Source organism: Saccopteryx bilineata, chromosome 4 (assembly GCF_036850765.1).
Source record: "Saccopteryx bilineata isolate mSacBil1 chromosome 4, mSacBil1_pri_phased_curated, whole genome shotgun sequence".
NCBI lineage: Eukaryota > Metazoa > Chordata > Mammalia > Chiroptera > Emballonuridae > Saccopteryx > Saccopteryx bilineata.
Genome location: NC_089493.1, coordinates 91452329 through 91471872, shown reverse-complemented (window position 1 = coordinate 91471872; position 19544 = coordinate 91452329). Strand labels below are relative to the sequence as shown.

Sequence of the window (19544 nt, the reverse complement as noted above, 5' to 3'; positions counted from 1 at the left end):
CTGGTCAGGCTGGCATAGGATTTTGAAGGAACTACTGAATGACTATAATTCAATTTGCCATCAACAAGTACTCAGGGGTATTATTAAAACTTTTACATTTCAATGAATTTCCAGTGATTAATCTTCTTCATTTAGCAATATAATAAATGGACAATAAAACCAGCAGCTTCCAAATAAGGAAAAGTTCCAAACTTTCCTAATTGGCATGACATCAGTTTGTTTAGCCACTGTACTAACCACTGCAATACACACAAGGGATTCAAAGGCCAATGACAAGTGGAACCATGAATACTAACTAAATTGGTACCATTCCATGGACTCCCAAAATACCCAATATAGAGCCTAGACTAATTTAATTTCCAGAAATGTCTGACTTACCTCCTCATTTTTGTCTTTTCTGTTGAGTAAAAGTCCAAAGCAAAAATATATAATCCACACTTTACAGATTGTCTACCTGACCTCTTACAATGAAGCAAAAATACCTAGAGGTTTGTAATCAGTCAGTTTCTAAATCTTCTTAAAAGAATTTTGACCACCTAAAGCAAAAAGTAATAATAATATATTTTGGAATGTATAACATGCAGGAGTAAAATATTTATATATAAAAATAAGAACAAAAAGGCTGGGAAAATAAAAACAGTAGTTTGAAAGATTCATATATTATGTAGGCAGTGGTATAATATTTTATGGTATACTGAATTAAAGATATATATTCTAAATGCTAGAAAAACAGCTCAAATAAAATGGTATAGCTAATAAGGTAATATTAGAGGTAAAATATGTTTTAAAACTCAGTTCAAATTCAAAAAAGAAAAAGAACATAGAAAAAAATGAGGATAAGAAACAAATAGCAAAATGGTGAATTAAAATCAAACCCCATCAGTGATTACACTAAATATAAGTGGTCTAACTTGTATTCATAATATATAAAGAACTCTTACAACTCAACATTTAAAAAACAAATATTTCAACTTAAAAATGGGCAAATAGCCCTGGCCGGATAGCTTGGTTGGTTAATCCTGTCCTGATGCATAGACGTTGACAGTTCAATCCCTGCTCAGAGCGCATACAGAAATAGAATGATGTTTCTGTCTCTCTCTCTCTCTCTCTCTCTCTCTCTCTCTCCTGTTCTCTCTTTCTAAATATCAATCAATAAATAAATAAATTGAACCTGACCAGGAGGTGGCACAGTGGATAGAGCATCGAACTGGGATGCAGAGGACCCAGGTTTGAAACCCCAAGGTCACTGGCTTGAGCACAGGCTTGCTGGCTTGAGCATGAGATCATAGACTTGACTCCATGGTTGTTAGTTCAAGCCCAAAGGTCGCTGGCTGGAAGCCCAAGGTCACTGGCTTGAGCAAGGGGTCACTTGCTCTGCTGTTGCACCCTGGTCAAGGCACATATGAGAAAGCAATCAATGAACAACTAAGGTGCCACAACAAAGAGTTGATGCTTCTCATCTCTCTCTATTCCTGTCTGTCTGTCCCTATCTATTCCTCTCTCTGACTCTCTCTCTCTCTCTCTCTCAGTAAATAAATAAATAAATAAATAAATAGAAAAAAATGGGCAAATGATTTGAATGGACATTTCTCCAAAGAATATATACAAATGGCCAAACCCATTAACATATTTTCAACATAACTAGCCTTTAGGAAAACTAAAATCAAAACCACAATGAGATACCCCTTCACATTCACTATAATGACAATAATAGAAAAAACAATGATAAGTGTCAAAAAGTATGTGGAGAAATCAGAACCCTCATATATTACTGGTAGGAATATAAAGTGGTTCAGACAATTTGTAAAGCAATGTAGCAGTTACTCAAAATGTTAAACATAGAGTTTAAATAACCTAACAAATTTACTCATATACCCAAGAGAACTGAAAACATGTCCACAACAAAATTGTTCACAGATATTTATTGCAGCATTGTTCTTAATAGCCAAAAACTGGAAACAACCAAAATGTCTATCAATTGACAAATGGATAAACAAAATGTGGTATATTCATCAAATAAATGTTATTTAGCAATAAAAAAGAAAGTAGTGATATATGATATGATATGTATCCACCTTTACAGTATAAGAAATGGAAAGACTATGCATGGAGTTTGTTATTGAGGAGAAAAGGGTATGAGGGCAGCAAATGTTACAGGACCTGGTGGAGTTCCACTAGAGAAAAGCAGTAAATATGCAGCAGTCTGTAACCATTATAGATGCTACCCATATGGTAGGGGTTCTCCATACAATTACAATAACCACACAGTGAGAGTACACAGAAAAATGAGGGATGGGAAAGTAATCCCAAAGGCCTGGCTCAAGAGCACCAGCCCTACCTCAGACCACATTTTTCAGCTTGCTACATGTGGAGACCCTATGAGCATTGACCACACTATTCCAGCTCTCCGGTGTAAGAAAAAGTGAAGGAGGGTGCTGATAATCAGGATACAGGAGAGGAAGATAGACCAGTGAGACAGAATATGGATCAGGCTATTGATCATGATTCTTCAGGGACCCTCCCCTCAAAGATAGCACAAAGAGGATGATAATAAAGGGGAGTAGGAAAATCAAAGAGATGGGACCCAAGGTCAGCATCCACCTCAACATCAGTACCACCACAACTTCAGTTACCTCCACAGATGCACAGAACACCCTAAACCACACATAGCAAAGATTCACCAGCTGACAATCTGTCTCTGAAAGTGAGCAGGACCTGGTCTGAGAAAAGGTCAGCTTATTACCTTCAACATCATCTAGTTCAGTTGTCCAAAAAGAAAAAATGAATATACGATTTCAGCAATAAGAAATGAACAAGCCTGACCAGGCAGTGGCACAGTGGATAGAACTGGGACGCGGAGTATTGAGGTTCAAAACCCTGAGGTCGCTGGCTTGAGCATGGGGTCACTAGCTCAGCTGTAGCCCCTCCCCCCGGCCCTGGTCAAGGCACATATGAAAAGCAAACAATGAACAACTAAGATGCTGCAACGAAGAATTGATGCTTCTCATCTCTCTCCCTTCCTATTTGTCTCCCCCTGTCTGTCCCTCTCTCTGTCTCTCTCTTTGTCTCTGTCACAAGAAAAAGAAGTGAACAAAAGATTATGTACTCTTATTGATCGACATCATCCTATTAAATTTAATTTCAACATAAAAATATTATTTAAAAAAAGAAATTTATAAAAGATTGGAGCTAAAGACCTTAAGTTTCTGTTTTTTGTCCATTAACCAGGTAACCAGAAACTTCTACATTATCTATACGGTTTGGAGGTTTTTACATTACCAGTATCTGTTGTAAGTATTGACAAATGTGTTTTCTTTTATTTAAGCCTGTGTTTCTCAACACACCTTTAAAGATTTTAAATTGTTTCATATCTATTCGAGTCAAGACTTTTAAACACCTCATTTCAAATTTGTAATAAAAGTTTATAAATTTTTTTTATAAGTCAACTGTGATGTTGTGATTTATAATGAAAAATACATATTTAAGCTTTGTCTTTTTTTCTGGCAACTCAGAGTTCTTGTAATCTTTTTAAATGTCTTTTACTGGCTGTATGTAAGGAAAATTTTGAGGAATGAACCCAAGATTCCATTCCCTAATTCCCAGAACCTTGAATGTGATGAAATATCACTCTATTGATTGTGTTGTGCTATATGACACAGCTGACCTTTAAAAAGGGAGACATTGGCCCTGGCCGGTTGGCTCAGCGGTAGAGCGTCGGCCTAGTGTGCGGGAACCCAGGTTCGATTCCCGGCCAGGGCACATAGGAGAAGCGCCCATTTGCTTCTCCACCCCCTCTTCCTTCCTCTCTGTCTCTCTCTTCCCCTCCCGCAGCCAAGGCTCCATTGGAGCAAAGATGGCCCAGGCGCTGGGGATGGCTCCTTGGCCTCTGCCCCAGGCGCTAGAGTGGCTCTGGTCGCGGCAGAGCAATGCCCCGGAGGGGCAGAGCATCGCCCCCTGGTGGGCAGAGCATCGCCCCTGGTGGGCGTGCCGGGTGGATCCTGGTGGGGCGCATGCGGGAGTCTGTCTGACTGTTTCTCCCGGTTTCCAGCTTCAGAAAAGTACAAAAAAAATAAAATAAATAAAATAAAATAAATAAAAAGGGAGACATCTAGGTAAGCCTAACATAATCGCATGAGGCTTTAAAATACATAAACTTTTTCTGTTGGGTGGCAGAGGAAGAAGGCAGAAAGTGAAGCCCAAAAATTCCAAACACAAGAAGGACTTGAAGTGCTGCTGTTGGTTTAAAGATGGAGGGAATTACATGAGAAAGAATACAAGTGACTTTAAGTAGCTGAAGATGCCCTTGGCTCACAAACAGCAAGAAAATGAGGACCTCAGTCCTATAAGCACAAGGAACAGAATTCTAAAAATAATAGAAATGAACTTGGACAAAGACCTGAGTTCCAGATAAGAACTCAGCCAGCCTACACCTTGACTTGTGATATCCTAAGCATGGAACCAGTTGAAACAACCTAGACTTCTGTCATAGAGAACTATAAGTAAACACATAGGTGCTGTGATAACTTGTTATGCAGCAGTAGAAATAAACATACCTTGAAAATATTCTATTGATCATAACTTACTTTAGATTGTTGCCCATATTTTGCCCTAATGAATAATGCCACCAAATAAACACTCTACAGTCCAAAGCCTCTCACCCTAACTTTCTTTTCTAACCTGTCTCTCTTTGAGAGCTCAAAAATGGAATTATCCAGTAAAAGGAATATGAACATTTAAAGGCCTTGATTTATAACATTAGATGGCTTTCCAACACAGTTATGTCCATTCAAATTCCATCTCAAAAGTTCACCAAAGACAATTTTATTTAATCTTTGATACAAACAAATTATGTAACATATGACTGCCTAACTTATTTTAACTTGGGTGTGCCTCACATCTGATATACAAATAACCTACAATGTGACCTTTGGTCAGCTTTGTCTTGTGTAGGACAAAACCACAATAAATTTTTCTTCTCTACACCTAACTGATAGTAGGCTGTATATCTAACAAACTTCATTGAAAATTTGAAGACAATATAATAAGATAACAAAGCAGGGGGGAAAAATCTTAATATGAACTACAAATCCAGGCAGTCTGGTTTAAAATCCTGTCTTAAGTCTCACTGCCATGGCTGCCTTTTCCATTCTGGTGCAGATGAAGAAGGCTCGTTGTCATCGTGTCCCTCACAGCACAGAGGTAAGAGGCAGAGTCTTTCATCTGGAGCTCCTTTAGAAGGAGGTAACTGTATGTATCAGAGCGATGAAGGAATGAGGAAAAATGATCGCTCTTCTCCAAACCATCCAGAACATTGTAGGAGAGAAATATGGGTGTTCCGCCATCATGTTGTTGGTACCAGAACAGCCCGTTGAACCCAGATGTCCGGTACGTGCAGTTGACCTGGACAGACACTCCTTCCGCAGCTGTCAGCTCAGTGGGCTGCTGAACACCTTGTCCCACGGAGCCTGTGAGAAGACACATGACCATCACCAGGGCAGCACTCCTGGCAGCCACATCATTATTTAAATAGTTTCCACATGGTAACAAAAAAGCTGCCACTGGTAAAGGAGTTCCTTAGATAGAAATAAATTGTGGAAAAAGGAGGAGGAGAAGGACAGGGATGAGGACAAGAACAATTAGCACCACATAAAGAAAACTCGTATCAGGAAAGACTTTTATTACAAGTGTGAGAAGTTGCTGTCATTTAATTCAGCTGTAAGAAAGCTATTTCAAAAATTCCCAGCAGCGTTTCCTATTAACTTGAGACTTACCTCCCACTGTCAGAAACACATAAAGAAGGAAGATTCCCCACTTCTGCTTCAGGACACTGTGAGCCAGGCTCTGCATCCCTGTTCCTGAGCCACCAGAGCCAGCAGTGTCCACTCCTCCCTCCCGGTGGGTAAGGGAGGAAGTTCAATCTGGGTGCAAAACCCAGAAGAAACCCAAGGGGAGGAGCTCCTTTCCTGAAGAAGTGACTTTAAGCTTCCACTTAAGCCATCTAGGTCCCCTTATACAAGTCTATCCACATGAATGTTTTCTACAGATAAATCCACAGTGATCTATTTTAGTCCAAGTGATTCTGTAAACACTGAACAATAGAATTGTGTGTAAAGAGGAGCGATGAGAAATAGGAAAATTATATAAAGCAGAGGCAGAACTGCTCACTTTCTCTATACTGTTTCTCTTTCTCAAAACAGGAAAAAGTGGAAACAGGGGTGCTATTAGAGGGGGGTATGGTGTGAGTATGTGGTAGTGGTGATATGTGTGACAGTACAGGAAAGATGGGAGAGGTTTTCTAACATCTAAATTTATCTCCTGACCCGGGTTCGATTCCCGGCCAGGGCACATAGGAGAGGCGCCCATTTGCTTCTCCACGCCCCGCCCCCCTCCTTCCTCTCTGTCTCTCTCTTCCCCTCCCGCAGCCAAGGCTCCATTGGAGCAAAGATGGCCCGGGCGCTGGGGATGGCTCCTTGGCCTCTGCCCCAGGCGCTAGAGTGGCTCTGGTCGAGGCAGAGCGACGCCCCGGAGGGGCAGAGCATCGCCCCCTGGTGGGCAGAGCGTCGCCCCTGGTGGGCGTGCCGGGTGGATCCCGGTCAGGCGCATGCGGGAGTCTGTCTGACTGTCTCTCCCGGTTTCCAGCTTCAGAAAAATACAAAAAAATAAATAAATAAATAAATAAATAAATTTATCTCCCAACATTCAATGAGATATTTTTTAAATAGGTAAAGAATTACAATTTATCTATCTGTACATATAAATGAACATAGAGAAAGAAATGTAAAACAAACCAGGAAACTATTAGAAGGTTGAGATTGAAAGGAATGGTGAGAATATTAACCTTTTCTTGTACATCTGTTTCATCTGACTTGTCCTTCTTTTACATATAAAATGAGAACTGAGAAAAGGAAATGGAAGGAAAGAAAGAAAAAGAAAAAAACTAGAAGGGGAGGAAAGAAGGAAGGAATATCTTTTTGTGACAGAGACAGAGAGAGTCAGAGAGAGGGACAGATAGGGACAGACAGACAGGAAGGGAGAGAGATGAGAAGCATCAATTCTTTGTTGCAGCACCTTAGTTGTTGATTGATTGCTTTCTCATATGTGCCTTGACCCGGGGGCTATAGCAGAGCCAGTGACCCCTTGCTTGAGCCAGCGACCTTGGGCTCAAGCTGGTGAACCTTGCTCAAACCAGATGAGCCCGTGCTCAAACTGGCGACCTCAGGGTCTCAAACCTAGGTCCTCTGCGTCCCAGTCCAACACTCTATCCACTGTGCCACCTCCTGGCCAGGTGGAAGGAATATCTTAAACTATTTCCCAATCATCACAAAAAGAAATTATCTCTTTGGCACTTAATTTTTCCAAGCTAATGTACCCCTCACATACAGTGTTTTTGCTAAAGGAATTTATATCCCTCATAAACCCTCTGGTTTATTTATTACTTATAATTACCGTACTCCATTTAGAAGACACAGTAGAGTACTTGGATTTAACACAGACAATATTGTCATCTTGTGGCCAGATGTAGCTTTGCAATGTTATAACCACACAAACACACACACAGGAAATACTAAACATCTTCTTCCTCAGTACTTTATCCAGTTCCATCATTCACAGTGGAGGCTCCTGAAATTTATTGCACACTCCAAGCTTCATTTCTTTATTTCTAGGCAGTTCCTCAATATTACTCAGATGAACATTAACTTTTGTAAAATAAATAAATAAACACCCAAAGCTACTAGCACTGTAGACCTGCACACAAATGCAAGAATCAATTTTATAACAAATGAACCCTGCTAAATTTAAATTGGAGGTTAATATTTGAAAGAACATCTCTTTTTTCTTCCACAGCATTTAACATATGTGGGTTTTCTCTTATTCATTTATTCAAAAGCTTCTCTTGAGACCTTATGTGCCAGGCAATGTGCTACTGTTAGGGATTCCATAGAGAATAAATCCACCTCCTCTCATGAAGCCTAGATTCTAGTGAAAGAAGACAAACAATAACAAGCATACAAGCAAATACAATATGTCAGATGGTGTTAATACTAATGAGAAAAATAAAACAGGGAAGGGGAAAAGAAAGGTCAAGAGAGATCTCACTGCCTGGCCAGGCGATGGCGCAGTGGATAGAGCGTCAGACTGGGATGTGGAGGACCCAGGTTCGAGACCACGAGGTCACCAGCTTAAGCGCAGGCTCATCTGGTTTGAGCAAAGCTCACCAGCTTGGACCCAAGGTCGCTGGCTTGAGCAAGGGGTCACTCTGTCTGCTGTAGCCCCACGGTCAAGGCACATATGAGAAAGCAATCAATGAACAACTAAAAAATCACAACGAAAAACTGATGATTGATGCTTCTCAACTCTCTCCATTCCTGTCTGTCTGTCCCTATCTGTCCCTCTCTCTGACTCTCTCTCTGTCTCTACCACACAAAAAAAAGGAGAGAGAGATCTCACTGATTAGGTGACATTTGAACAAAAAATAGAAGGAATGATGGAGGATACCTGATGAATATTTGAGAAGATACATGATCAACTGAGACCTCATATCACCTCTAAACACTGGAAGTCATCCCAAACTATACTGGCAAGGTTAATCCTCACAGTCCCCTTCCAGGGATCTACTGGAAATGTTTGCTGTTCTCTCTCAAAACAAAATAATGAGGACTTGGATAGGGAAGGTCTCATTACGGAAAACCTTTAGAGTACAATTCCCCCTGAGGTTAGAATTTTTCTTCAAATCTCTTGACAGTAGATTGTTTTTTAATTTATTCAGAGCAACAGAAGGAATAGCTGATGAAAATAAATGTAAAATATGACTCAAGTGATTTAGAAGTCACCCTCTTCAAAAGAGCCCTGAAAGGCAGGTGCTCTCAGAGATTCTGAATACTTGTTCACCAGGTAAACTCCTGAAAGGATTCTTTTTTTCTTTTTAAAATTTTTATTTATTCTTTTTAGAGAGAGGAGAGAGAGAGAGAGAGAGAGAGAGAGAAAGGGGTGTGGGAGGAGTAGGAAGCATCAACCCATAGTTGCTTCTTATATGGGCCTTGACCCGGCAAGCTGGAAACCTCAGTGTTCCAGGTCAATCAATGCTTTATCCACTGGGCCACTACAAGTCAGGTAACTCCTAAAAGAATTCTAAAGCCTTTCCAAAATGACACAGGAGCCCTTTGCAATAGGCTAAATTGAATTTCTGCCTGGCCAGAAAGCTTGGTTGGCTGCAGCGTTGTCTCGGAGCACAGAGATTGTTAGTTCGATTCCCCGATCAGGGCATATACAGGAGCAGCTTGATGTTGCTGTCTCTCTCTCTCCCTGCCTCTCTCAAAAAAAAAAATGAATATCTGAAGGACATCTCTCTCTCTGCTGGACCACCCACTCAAGGACAGCCAGCCTCTTCCATTATTTCACAGCTCTATACATGTGAGTCTAACAGGATGGAAAAGAAATCTTGAAACCAGCTATATTCAGAATGAGGCCACTAATTTTGAAACTTTAAATTTTTTCTGTTATTTTGTTCAAATGTTAATTTTTTTATTTTTAGCGAGAAAGAGGCGGGAGGAAGAGAGATAAGAAGTGTTATCTTGTTGTTACAGCATTTTATTTGGTCATTGATTGCTTTCTCAGATGTGCCTTGACCGGGAGCTCCAGTGGAGCCAGTGACCCCTTGCTCAAGCCAGCAACCTTAGGGTCATGTTTATGATCCCATGCTCAAGCTGGCAACCCTGCACTCAAGCGGATATCCTCAGGGTTTCAAGCCTGGGTCTTCAGCCTCCCAGGTCAACACTCTATCCACTGTGCCACTACTGGTTAGGCTGTTCAAATGTTAAACAGTCTCTTTTCTCCATCTTCTCCCTCAACTCTTTACTTGGAATTAAGTTTCTTCTTTCCAAATGTAGAGGATTTCTTTTTTCTAGTGAGAAAATGACTCAAGAATCTTAACACCAGCACTGGCTGTTTGGCTCAGTGGATAAAGCATCTACTCAGCACATGGACATCCTGGGTTTGATGCTAAGTATTATTTAGTTATTTAGTATTTCCCTTTCTCTCCCTCTTCTCTCCTTCTTCTCCTCCTGTAGCCAGTGGCCCTGAAGATAGCTTGATTGGTCCAAGCACATCAGCCCCAGATGGCACCTGGTCAGGGTGCATATGGAAGTCTGCCTCACTACCTTCCCTCCTCTCACTTAAAAAAAAAAAATCTTAACACTATTTACTTTGCATTTTCTTTCTCTTTATTTTAGTGCAATGATAAAGGGCAAAATTGGGCAGTGATAGTCATCGAGATTGTGAACAAGCACAGGCCAAATTCTTCAAGCACAGGCCAAATTAGTAACCTTTTCTTTCTCCAGTGAAGAGAATATGAAGTGCCTTTTCTTTTCTTTTTTTCTTTTTTTTTTTTAAGTGAGAAGAGGGGAGACAGAGAGACAGACTCCCACATGTGCCCCTGCTGGGATCCATCTGGCAATCGCTCTAGGGCTTATTCTCTAATCAATCGAGCTAATTTTTTTTAGCACCTGAAGCTGATGCTCAGACCAATCAAACTTTCCTCAGTGCCCAGACTGATGCTTGAACCAGTGGAGCCACTGGCTGCAGGAGGGGAAGAGGGAGAGAAGTGGCAGAGGGAGGGCGAAAGAAGCAGATGGCCACTTCCCTTGTGAGCCCTGACTGGAAAGCAAACCCAGGATGTCCATACGCCTGGCCAGGGCTAGTGTCTTTTCTTTTCACATTTTATTTTACCTTTTGGTAGAAGGATAAGAAGATCCTTTTACAGAGAGATAAAAATATGGTTGGGCTGCCCCAAGCTGTCCATTTCCCTTGCTCAGTCCTAGCTCTACCAGGATGTCTAACTGTGTATGAATGTGAAGGGAAGTGAATCTTTCCAGAAACAGGGTAAAGAGAAGTCCTTTTATCCTGGTACGTCTAACACAACACTGGATCAGTCTTCATTTCTCATCTTTGGGATGTCATAACTGTTCCCTAGCAGCCCAGATCCCAAAGTTCACTGTAGAAATCAAAAGTTTTAAATAGCTGGATGTGTGTTCACACCAATCTGGCCTGATTTGGGGGGAGGGGAAAAAGAGGACAGGTGCACAGAAAGCAGCCTATCCCATGATCCAGTGGCTCCACAGAGTTCTCTAAAAAAGTAGTCTTGACAACCCATAACCCATCCTTATCTTCTCAGTACCACTCTTTCCCCTATTCCCACAGCCTTTCTCTAGAATTTCCAGGATAATCGCTCTTTTTTTTTTTTAATTTAATTTTCTTTCTATTTTTCTGAAGCTGGAAACGGGGAGAGACAGTCAGATAGACTCCTGCATGCGCCCAACCCGGATCCACCCGGCACGCCCACCAGGGGGCTACGCTCTGCCCACCAGGGGGCGATGCTCTGCCCCTCCGGGGCGTCGCTCTGTCGCGACCAGAGCCACTCTAGCACCTGGGGCAGAGGCCAAGGAGCCATCCCCAGCGCCTGGGCCATCTTTGCTCCAATGGAGCCTCACTGCGGGAGGGGAAGAGAGAGACAGAGAGGAAGGAGAGGGGGAGGGGTGGAGAAGCAGATGGGCACTTCTCCTATGTGCCCTGGCCGGTAATTGAACCCGGGACTTCTGCACGCCAGGCCGACGCTCTACCACTGAGCCAACCGGCCAGGGCTAGCAGGATAATCGCTTTTTAAACACGTATTATGTACTGTAATGTCACTGGGCCCTAATCTTCAAATAGTTTTTGCATTGAATTTTAATTTTGCACTATTTTCATATGCTTTTATATTTTAGTTCTGATTTTACATGATGTTAGCAACATCTAATAATATAAAACTTGGACAATTTTTAAATGCTTTGGTTACATAATTAGCAAGGATAGATATACTAAAATTATTTACGTGGTAACACATAAATCTACCAGAAGGAGAAGAAGGAAAAGCAGGGACTATGGGAAGGCAACTGTTCTCCTCTCCAAAACTCCACCTTCTGGATATCTACTCTGCCCACCTGTCTGCACCACGGACTGCTCTCCTTTGCAACCCCTGAACACCACACCCCCAGTAAAAATCTCCATCTTCTGCTAAATTGCCCTGGGAAACTGACCTATCCTCACACCCACCAGCTGTAACCTACCTCTGTCTCCTGGTCTTACCTAGGCAGGGCACCCAGAACCTGCAAGGTAAAAGGAGCTTTCTTTCAACAGGGCACTGGGAGAAGTGGACCACATTTATGCACAACAAACGAGAAAAAATAAAACTGGCAAAGCAGACAAATTAGGAGGAACTTTTTCACCGTACATATATATGCATTACGGAAACACTTCAAATAATTCTTCAAGTGGTACAGTTTTATGTAATTTGATATACAATTAATTTTTTTTCTTCAGAGACAGAGTCAGAGAGAGGGATAGATAGGGACAGACAGACAGGAACAGAGAGAGATGAGAAGCATCAATCATCAGTTTTTCATTGCGACACCTTAGTTGTTCATTGATTGCTGTCTCATATATGCCTTGACCATGGACCTTCAGTAGACCGAGTGACCTCTTGCTCAAGCCAGCAACCTTGGGTCCAAGCTGGTGGGCTTTTGCTCAAACCAGATGAGACCGCACTCAAGCTGGTGACCTCGGGGTCTCGAACCTGGGTCCTCTACATCCCAGTCCGACGCTCTATCCACTGTGCTACCACCTGGTCAGGCTACAATTAATTTTTATAAAACATTTCAGGAATAATCATTTGCTTAAGTGGAAACACACTGATATTATTTGTATTGACAAAAAAATTGCTTTGGCTCATTAATATTATTTTATGCATAATCTTTTTTTATTTTAATCTCAATTCTTTCTATCTTTTTCTATATCCTAGCTAAAGAAATAACAACTAGTCTTCCAACTCATTTTTAAATAAACCAAGGTGTCCTCCTGAAACTCAGGCAGCTAAAAATCTGGTATTTCTTCTCTCTTTGTGGGCAAAGGGCATGCTTAACATTTTCTATAAACCCTGAAGAACCAACTATATTAAATATTATTACTATTAATAGCTCTTAAATATTAATACAGAAATTATTTATTTTAGAAAATAACCAATATAAAATCTCTTGGAATTTTCTGATGGAGATTAAATTGGTAAACCTATGAATACTCACACGATATTTGTATTGACTCTGTTACCATTTAAATTGCTTCTCGAAAATAGTTATTTAAATTACAAAGATAGTTTATGGTTAAATGATGGAAGGATGTATCTTAAACCCTAGTGGAGGGGTATTCAACAAAAGAAGTGAAACAAACACATTTTACCCCTCTATCTATTCTTATTATCTGAATTAGGCACTTCAAATTTTTTCAAGATATATATACACATACTTATGTATGTATGTATGTATATGTATATATATATATATATATATACACACACACAAAATAACTAATGGCAACACCACTCTTCTTTTAAAAAAGTTTTTAATAGTATTCATTTTCTCTCATGAGTCTTAGACATTATTCATCAGAAAAAAAGCATTCTCTCATCACCTCCCTGTGTTGTATTTCCCCTGAGTGACTTCATCATTTATCTTAGCAGACTACAGAAAGACATGGGAAAGACCAAAAACACATCCCTGGACACCATGGTGACAGATTTTATTCTCCTGGGCTTATCTCACCCCCCAAATCTGAAAAGCTTCCTCTTCCTGGTCTTCTTCATCATTTACATCCTGACTCAGCTGGGGAACTTGCTCATCCTGTTCACTGTGTGGGCTGACCCGAAGCTCCATGCTCGCCCCATGTACATTCTTCTGGGCGTACTCTCGTTCCTGGACATGTGGCTCTCCTCAGTCATCGTTCCTCGTCTGATATTGGACTTTACTCCTGCTGAGAAGGTAATCCCATTTGGTGGCTGTGTGGCTCAGTTGTATTTCTTTCACTTTCTGGGCAGCACCCAGTGCTTCCTCTACACCTTGATGGCCTACGACAGGTACCTAGCAATATGCCAACCCCTGCGCTACCCCGTGCTTATGAATAGTAAGTTATGCACCATCCTTGTGGCTGGAGCATGGGTGGCTGGCTCCATTCATGGGTCTATCCAAACCACCCTGACTTTTCACCTGCCCTACTGTGGGCCCAACCAGATAGATTACTTTATCTGTGACATCCCTGCAGTATTGAAACTGGCCTGTGCTGACACCACTGTCAATGAGCTTGTGACCTTTGTGGACATTGGGGTAGTGGCTGCCAGTTGCTTCATGTTAATTCTGCTCTCCTATGCCAACATAGTCCACGCCATCCTGAAGATACGCACCACTGATGGGCGGCGCCAGGCCTTTTCCACCTGTGGCTCCCATCTAACAGTGGTCACAGTCTACTATGTCCCCTGTATTTTCATCTACCTCAGGCCAGGTTCCAAGAGTCCCCTGGATGGGGCCGTGGCTGTGTTTTACACTGTTGTCACTCCATTACTGAACCCCATCATCTACACACTGAGAAACAAGGAAGTGAAGTCTGCTCTGAAGAGAATAACAGCAGATCGAGGGGCCACAGTGAAAATAAACTGTAGACTCAGGAACTACATTGCTCACAAAAATTAGGGGATATTTCTTGTCCAGTTTGACATTCTCTGTTCACCCCCATCAATGCATCACTTGCTACTCAATCAGGATAACTGAGTTTGCATACCATTTGCATAATTGAACAACTTTCTTTGATTTGTTTGCTTTTCTGATGTTCTTATTTAATAAAAAAATCAAATTATTTTTGTATTGCTTCATATTCATTTTGAAATATCCCCTAATTTTTCTGAGCAGTATATCTACATCTCATTTGCTATGACTCTTTTCAGATACTGCTGTATGTGACAAATGTTCAACAAATAGATGTAAGTTTAAGCTTAATTAAATGTAATTCTGCTAGGAAGAAGCTTCTAGTGCTATATTTAATCTCAATAAATGGCCAGAACTATTTTACACTTTTCTGACCCATCTCTCAGGAGAATGCACATTCTACACAAATGTTAAATATAAGGAATAAATGCTCTGTCTAACAGGAGAAGGGATTATTCCAGGCAAATTTAGGGGAAATGTTGTTCCATTACCCTTAATCTATCTGCTTCACTCTTAATTTCCAAGATGCTAGACATTCAAGATTGCTTTGCTCACATCAAGGTAAATCTATCCTCTCAAGAACTTGGTGTAAATCTCTGTGTGGGTCGTCTGTCTTTCCTTCCAGTCCCTCTTTGTTCCCCATGCAGTAATTCACCAAATTCTGTTCACTGTGTCTCAGAATGTCTCTCTGGCTTCTTAAGTGGTCCCCTTGTCATCCTCATCCTCATCCATCTTGTTACTTGAGATTCCCTTCCGAAACATACAACTCAGTGTGTCATTTCTCTCTGTGAATATTCACTGGCTCTCCATTACATACAGATAGATAAAGCCAGACTTCTTAGCTTGGAATTCAAAGTCCCCCAAAATAAAATACCAACATAACTGATTTCTTAAGCTATCTCCATCTCTCTCTTCCCTCCTGGCTCAATTAATTTACTTGCCACTCTTTAAACATTCTCCTTACTTTGATGCCCCTGAGCCTTTACTTAAGATATTCCTATATCAGAAATACTCTTCCCTGGCCGGTTGGCTCAGTGGTAGAGAGTCAGCCTGGCGTGCAGAAGTCCCGGGTTCGATTCCCGGCCAGAGCACACAGGAGAAGCGCCCATCTGCTTCTCCACCCTTCCCCCTCTCCTTCCTCTCTGTCTCTCTCTTCCCCTCCCGCAGCCGAGGCTCCACTGGAGCAAAGATGGCCCGGGCACTGGGGATGGCTCCTTGGCCTCTGCCCCAGGCGCTAGAGTGGCTCTGGTCGCAACAGAGCAATGCCCCGGAGGGGCAGAGCGTCGCCCCCTGGTGGGCATGCTGGGTGGATCCCGGTCGGGCGCATGCGGGAGTCTGTCTGACTGTCTCTCCCCGTTTCCGGCTTCAGAAAAATACAGAAAAAGAAAGAAATACTCTATATATTGGTAAATTGATGTTTTATGCTTCCTTCATGGCCCAGAAAAATTCTTATTCCTATAAGAAGTTTTCTCTGATTCTCCCCATGAAAACTTATCTTCTCTTCCCTGGGTTCCTACAGTCTTTTGAATTCTATTTTTAATTGCATTTATCAGGCTGATAAATTTATATAGTTCAGGTTGCATTTATCAGGTTAATAAAATTATATAGTTTTCAGGTGTACAACTCTATAACACATCATCTCTATATTGTACTGTGTGTTCACCACCCAAGTCAAGTCTCCTTCCATCACCTTTTATCCCCACTTTACCCTCTTCTACCTCCCGCAAGCCCCTCTCCCTCATGTAATTACCACAGTGTTGTCTGCATCTATGAGGGATTGTTTCTTTGCTTAATCCCTTCATCTTTTATACCCAACTCCCAACCCCTTTCCCATCTCAGAGCTGTCAGTCTGTTCTCTGTATCTATGAGTCTGCTTCTATTTTGTTTGTTAGTTTATTTTCATTAGATTCCACATATAAGTGAAATCATATGGTACTTGTCTCTCTCTGACTGACTTATTTCACTTAGCATAATAATACCTGGATCCATCCATGCTGTCACAAAAATGTAAGATTTCCTTCTTTTTTACAGCTGAGTAGTTTTCCATTGCATAAATGTACCACAGCTTTTTTATCCGCTCATCTACTGATGAACACTTGGGCTGGTTCCAAATCTTAGCTATTGTAAATAATGCTGCAGTAAACATAGGGGTGCATATGTTCTTTTGAATTAGTGTTTTGGGTTTCTTTGAATATCTACCCAGGAGTGGAATTGCTCGGTCAAAAGGCAGTTCCATTTTTAGTTTTTTGAGCTAATTGCATACTGCTTTCCACAGTGACTACACCAATCTGCATTCTCACCAATAGTGCATAGCACTTTTCATAGGCTGGACTGTATTATAGTTTAGATCAGAGTTTCTAGAGAGCAGAAAAAAAGTTTTATTGGTATTTGTGTTGCAGCCCCCTTTTCCCTAATACATACTGGCAGGCACTGTGGTAACACTGGCTAACTACCCACCAAAATCCATTCTCTTCTTCTTTTCTAGTCAGAGAGCTATAGCTAGAACACGGCTGACACACTATGGACATTTCCCAGTCCCTCTTGAAGTCAGGTGTATTTACATATCTAATTTCTCCTAAAGTGAAAATGAGGAGAGTTTATATATGTGTGTGATACTTCCAGACCTGGCCCCCAAAACTGGCTCAGGAACTTTTCCATGTTCTTTTCCTTCTCTGAGGTGGAATGACATATGACAGGAACCCAGATACATCAGCAGTAATTTTGTAACCAAGTGGAAATGAGTCATCTGACAACCTGGAACACTCAGCTAAGAATTTTAAGTAAGAGGAAAATAAGCCTCTAACTTTTTAAATCCACTAATATTTTATTGGCTTAGTTACTTTGTTATAGCAGATTTTACCTCATCCTAATTAATACTTCACTCAATCAACAATTTTTTAAAATTAAAACAGCACCAAGAGAGACTTTTGAACTGCACTTGAACTATCTAAAGCAGGGATTGGGAATCCTTTTGGCTGAGAGAGCCATGAATGCCACATATTTTAAAATGTAATTTCGTGAGAGCCATACAACGACCCATGTACGTTATGCGTTATCTAATAAAAATTTGGTGTTGTTCTAGAGGACAGCTGTGGTTGGCTCCAACCACCCGCAACCATGAACATGAGTGGTAGGAAATGAATGGATTGTAATACATGAGAATGTTTTATCTTTTTTTATTAAATTTAATGCAGTGACATTGATAAATCAGGGTACATATGTTGGGAGAAAATATCTCTAGATTATTTTGACATTTGATTGTGCTGTATACCCCTCCCGCAAAGTTAAATTGTCTTCTGTCACCTTCTATCTGGTTTTCTTTGTGCCCCTCCCCTCCCCTAACCCCTCTCTCCTTCTTCACCCCATCCCCCCTCCCCCAACCCCCCGCCCCTGTTGCCATCACATTCTTGTTCATGTCTCTGAGTCTCATAGAAGGGACATAAAAATATATTTTTAACGTTATTATTTTTTTATTAAAGATTTGTCTGTGAGCCAGATGCAGCCATCAAAAGAGCCACATCTGGCTCGCAAGCCATAGGTTCCCAACCCCTGATCTAAAGCATCCAAAAAAGCTTTTGATCCATTACCATAATGCCAACAGCCAAAGATCTGGACACTACCCTAGTCAGTCATTCTTTGGGCCAATCAATTAATCTTGCAAGGTCCTAATCAGGCCAGGTGAAGTAAATAACCTTGACTCATCCCTGTAAGTTGTCCAGATCTTACCTGGAGGAACAAGAGAACATTTAAAAGAAGTTGGGTTCACCTGAAACCTATATTAATTAATGTCACCCCAATAAATATAATAAATTCAATAAAAGAAGTTAGAAACAAAGAACCCAAAGAGCTGTATAAGAGCAAGTGTCAATAGTTCCTTTCAGAAAAAAAGGACCAGATAAATGTGTTTATTTATTGACAGTTTTTCACTCAACCAGAAGTGTACAGTCATGCTAGCCCAATTTTTTTTTGCAGATTTTTTTATTGTGGTAAAATACACATAACAATTACATTCTTAACCATTTTTAAGTGATATTAAATACATTCACATTGTTGTGCAACTATCATCGTCATCATCATCCAACCCCATAAGTTCTTTCATCTTGTAAAACTGAAACTCTACGCCCATTAAGCAATATACCTCATTCTCCCCTTTCTCCAGCCCCTAGAAATCATCATATACTTTGTCTCTATGATTTTGACTACTCTTAAGTACTTCGTGTAAGTAGAATCATGTAGTATTTGTCTTTTTGTCATTGGCTTATTTTACTTAGCATTACACACTCCAGGTTCATTCATGCTGTAGTATATTGTGGAATTTCCTTCCTCTTTAAATATAAATAACAGCCTGACCTGTGGTGGCACAGTTGACAAAGTGTTGACCTGACAGGAACACTGAGGTCGCCAGTTCAGAACCCTGGGCTTGCCTGGTCAAGGCACATATGGAAGTCGATGCTTCCTGCTCTTCCCCCCTTCTCTTTCTCTCTCTCTCTCCTCTCTAAAAATGAATAAATAAAATCTTTCAATAAATAAGTAAATAAATAAATAAATAAATATAACATTTCATTTTATGTCTATGACATATTTCATTTATGCATTTATCCATTGATGGATACTGGGGTTTCTTCTACATTTGAGTTATTGTGAATAATTCTACTATAAATATGACTTTTCAAATATCTCTTTGAGCCTGACCAGGAGGTGGCACAGTGGATAGAGCATCAGACTGGGACATGGAGGACCCAGGTTCAAAATCCAAAGTCGTTGGCTTGAATGCAGGCTCATTAGGCTTGAGTGTAGGCTCACCAGCTTGAGTGTGGGTCACTGCCTTGAGCTTGGGATCATAGACATGACTCCATGGTTGCTGTTTTGAGCCCAAAATTCACTGGCTTGAAGCCAAAGGTCGTTGGCTTGAGCAAGGAGTCACTTGCTCTGCTGTAGCCCCCAGTCAAGGCACATATGAGAGAGCAATCAGTGAACAACTAA

The 19544-nt window shown here is 41.0% G+C and overlaps 1 protein-coding gene and 1 gene segment (V, D, J or C); one reads left to right on the top strand and one right to left on the bottom strand.

The window, feature by feature from the left end:
* Positions 1-5115: 5115 nt before the first annotated feature.
* On the bottom strand, positions 5116-5847 carry LOC136335488 (T cell receptor alpha variable 1-2-like). The segment is given in 2 exon segments: positions 5116-5465; positions 5772-5847. Coding segments are annotated over 2 exon segments (426 nt in total).
* A 7712-nt stretch (positions 5848-13559) lies between these two features.
* LOC136335487 (olfactory receptor 10G2) lies at positions 13560-14549 on the top strand. Its single transcript, XM_066276708.1, has one exon. It carries the CDS (start codon positions 13560-13562, stop codon positions 14547-14549), a length of 990 nt encoding a protein of 329 aa, XP_066132805.1.
* Positions 14550-19544: the final 4995 nt, after the last annotated feature.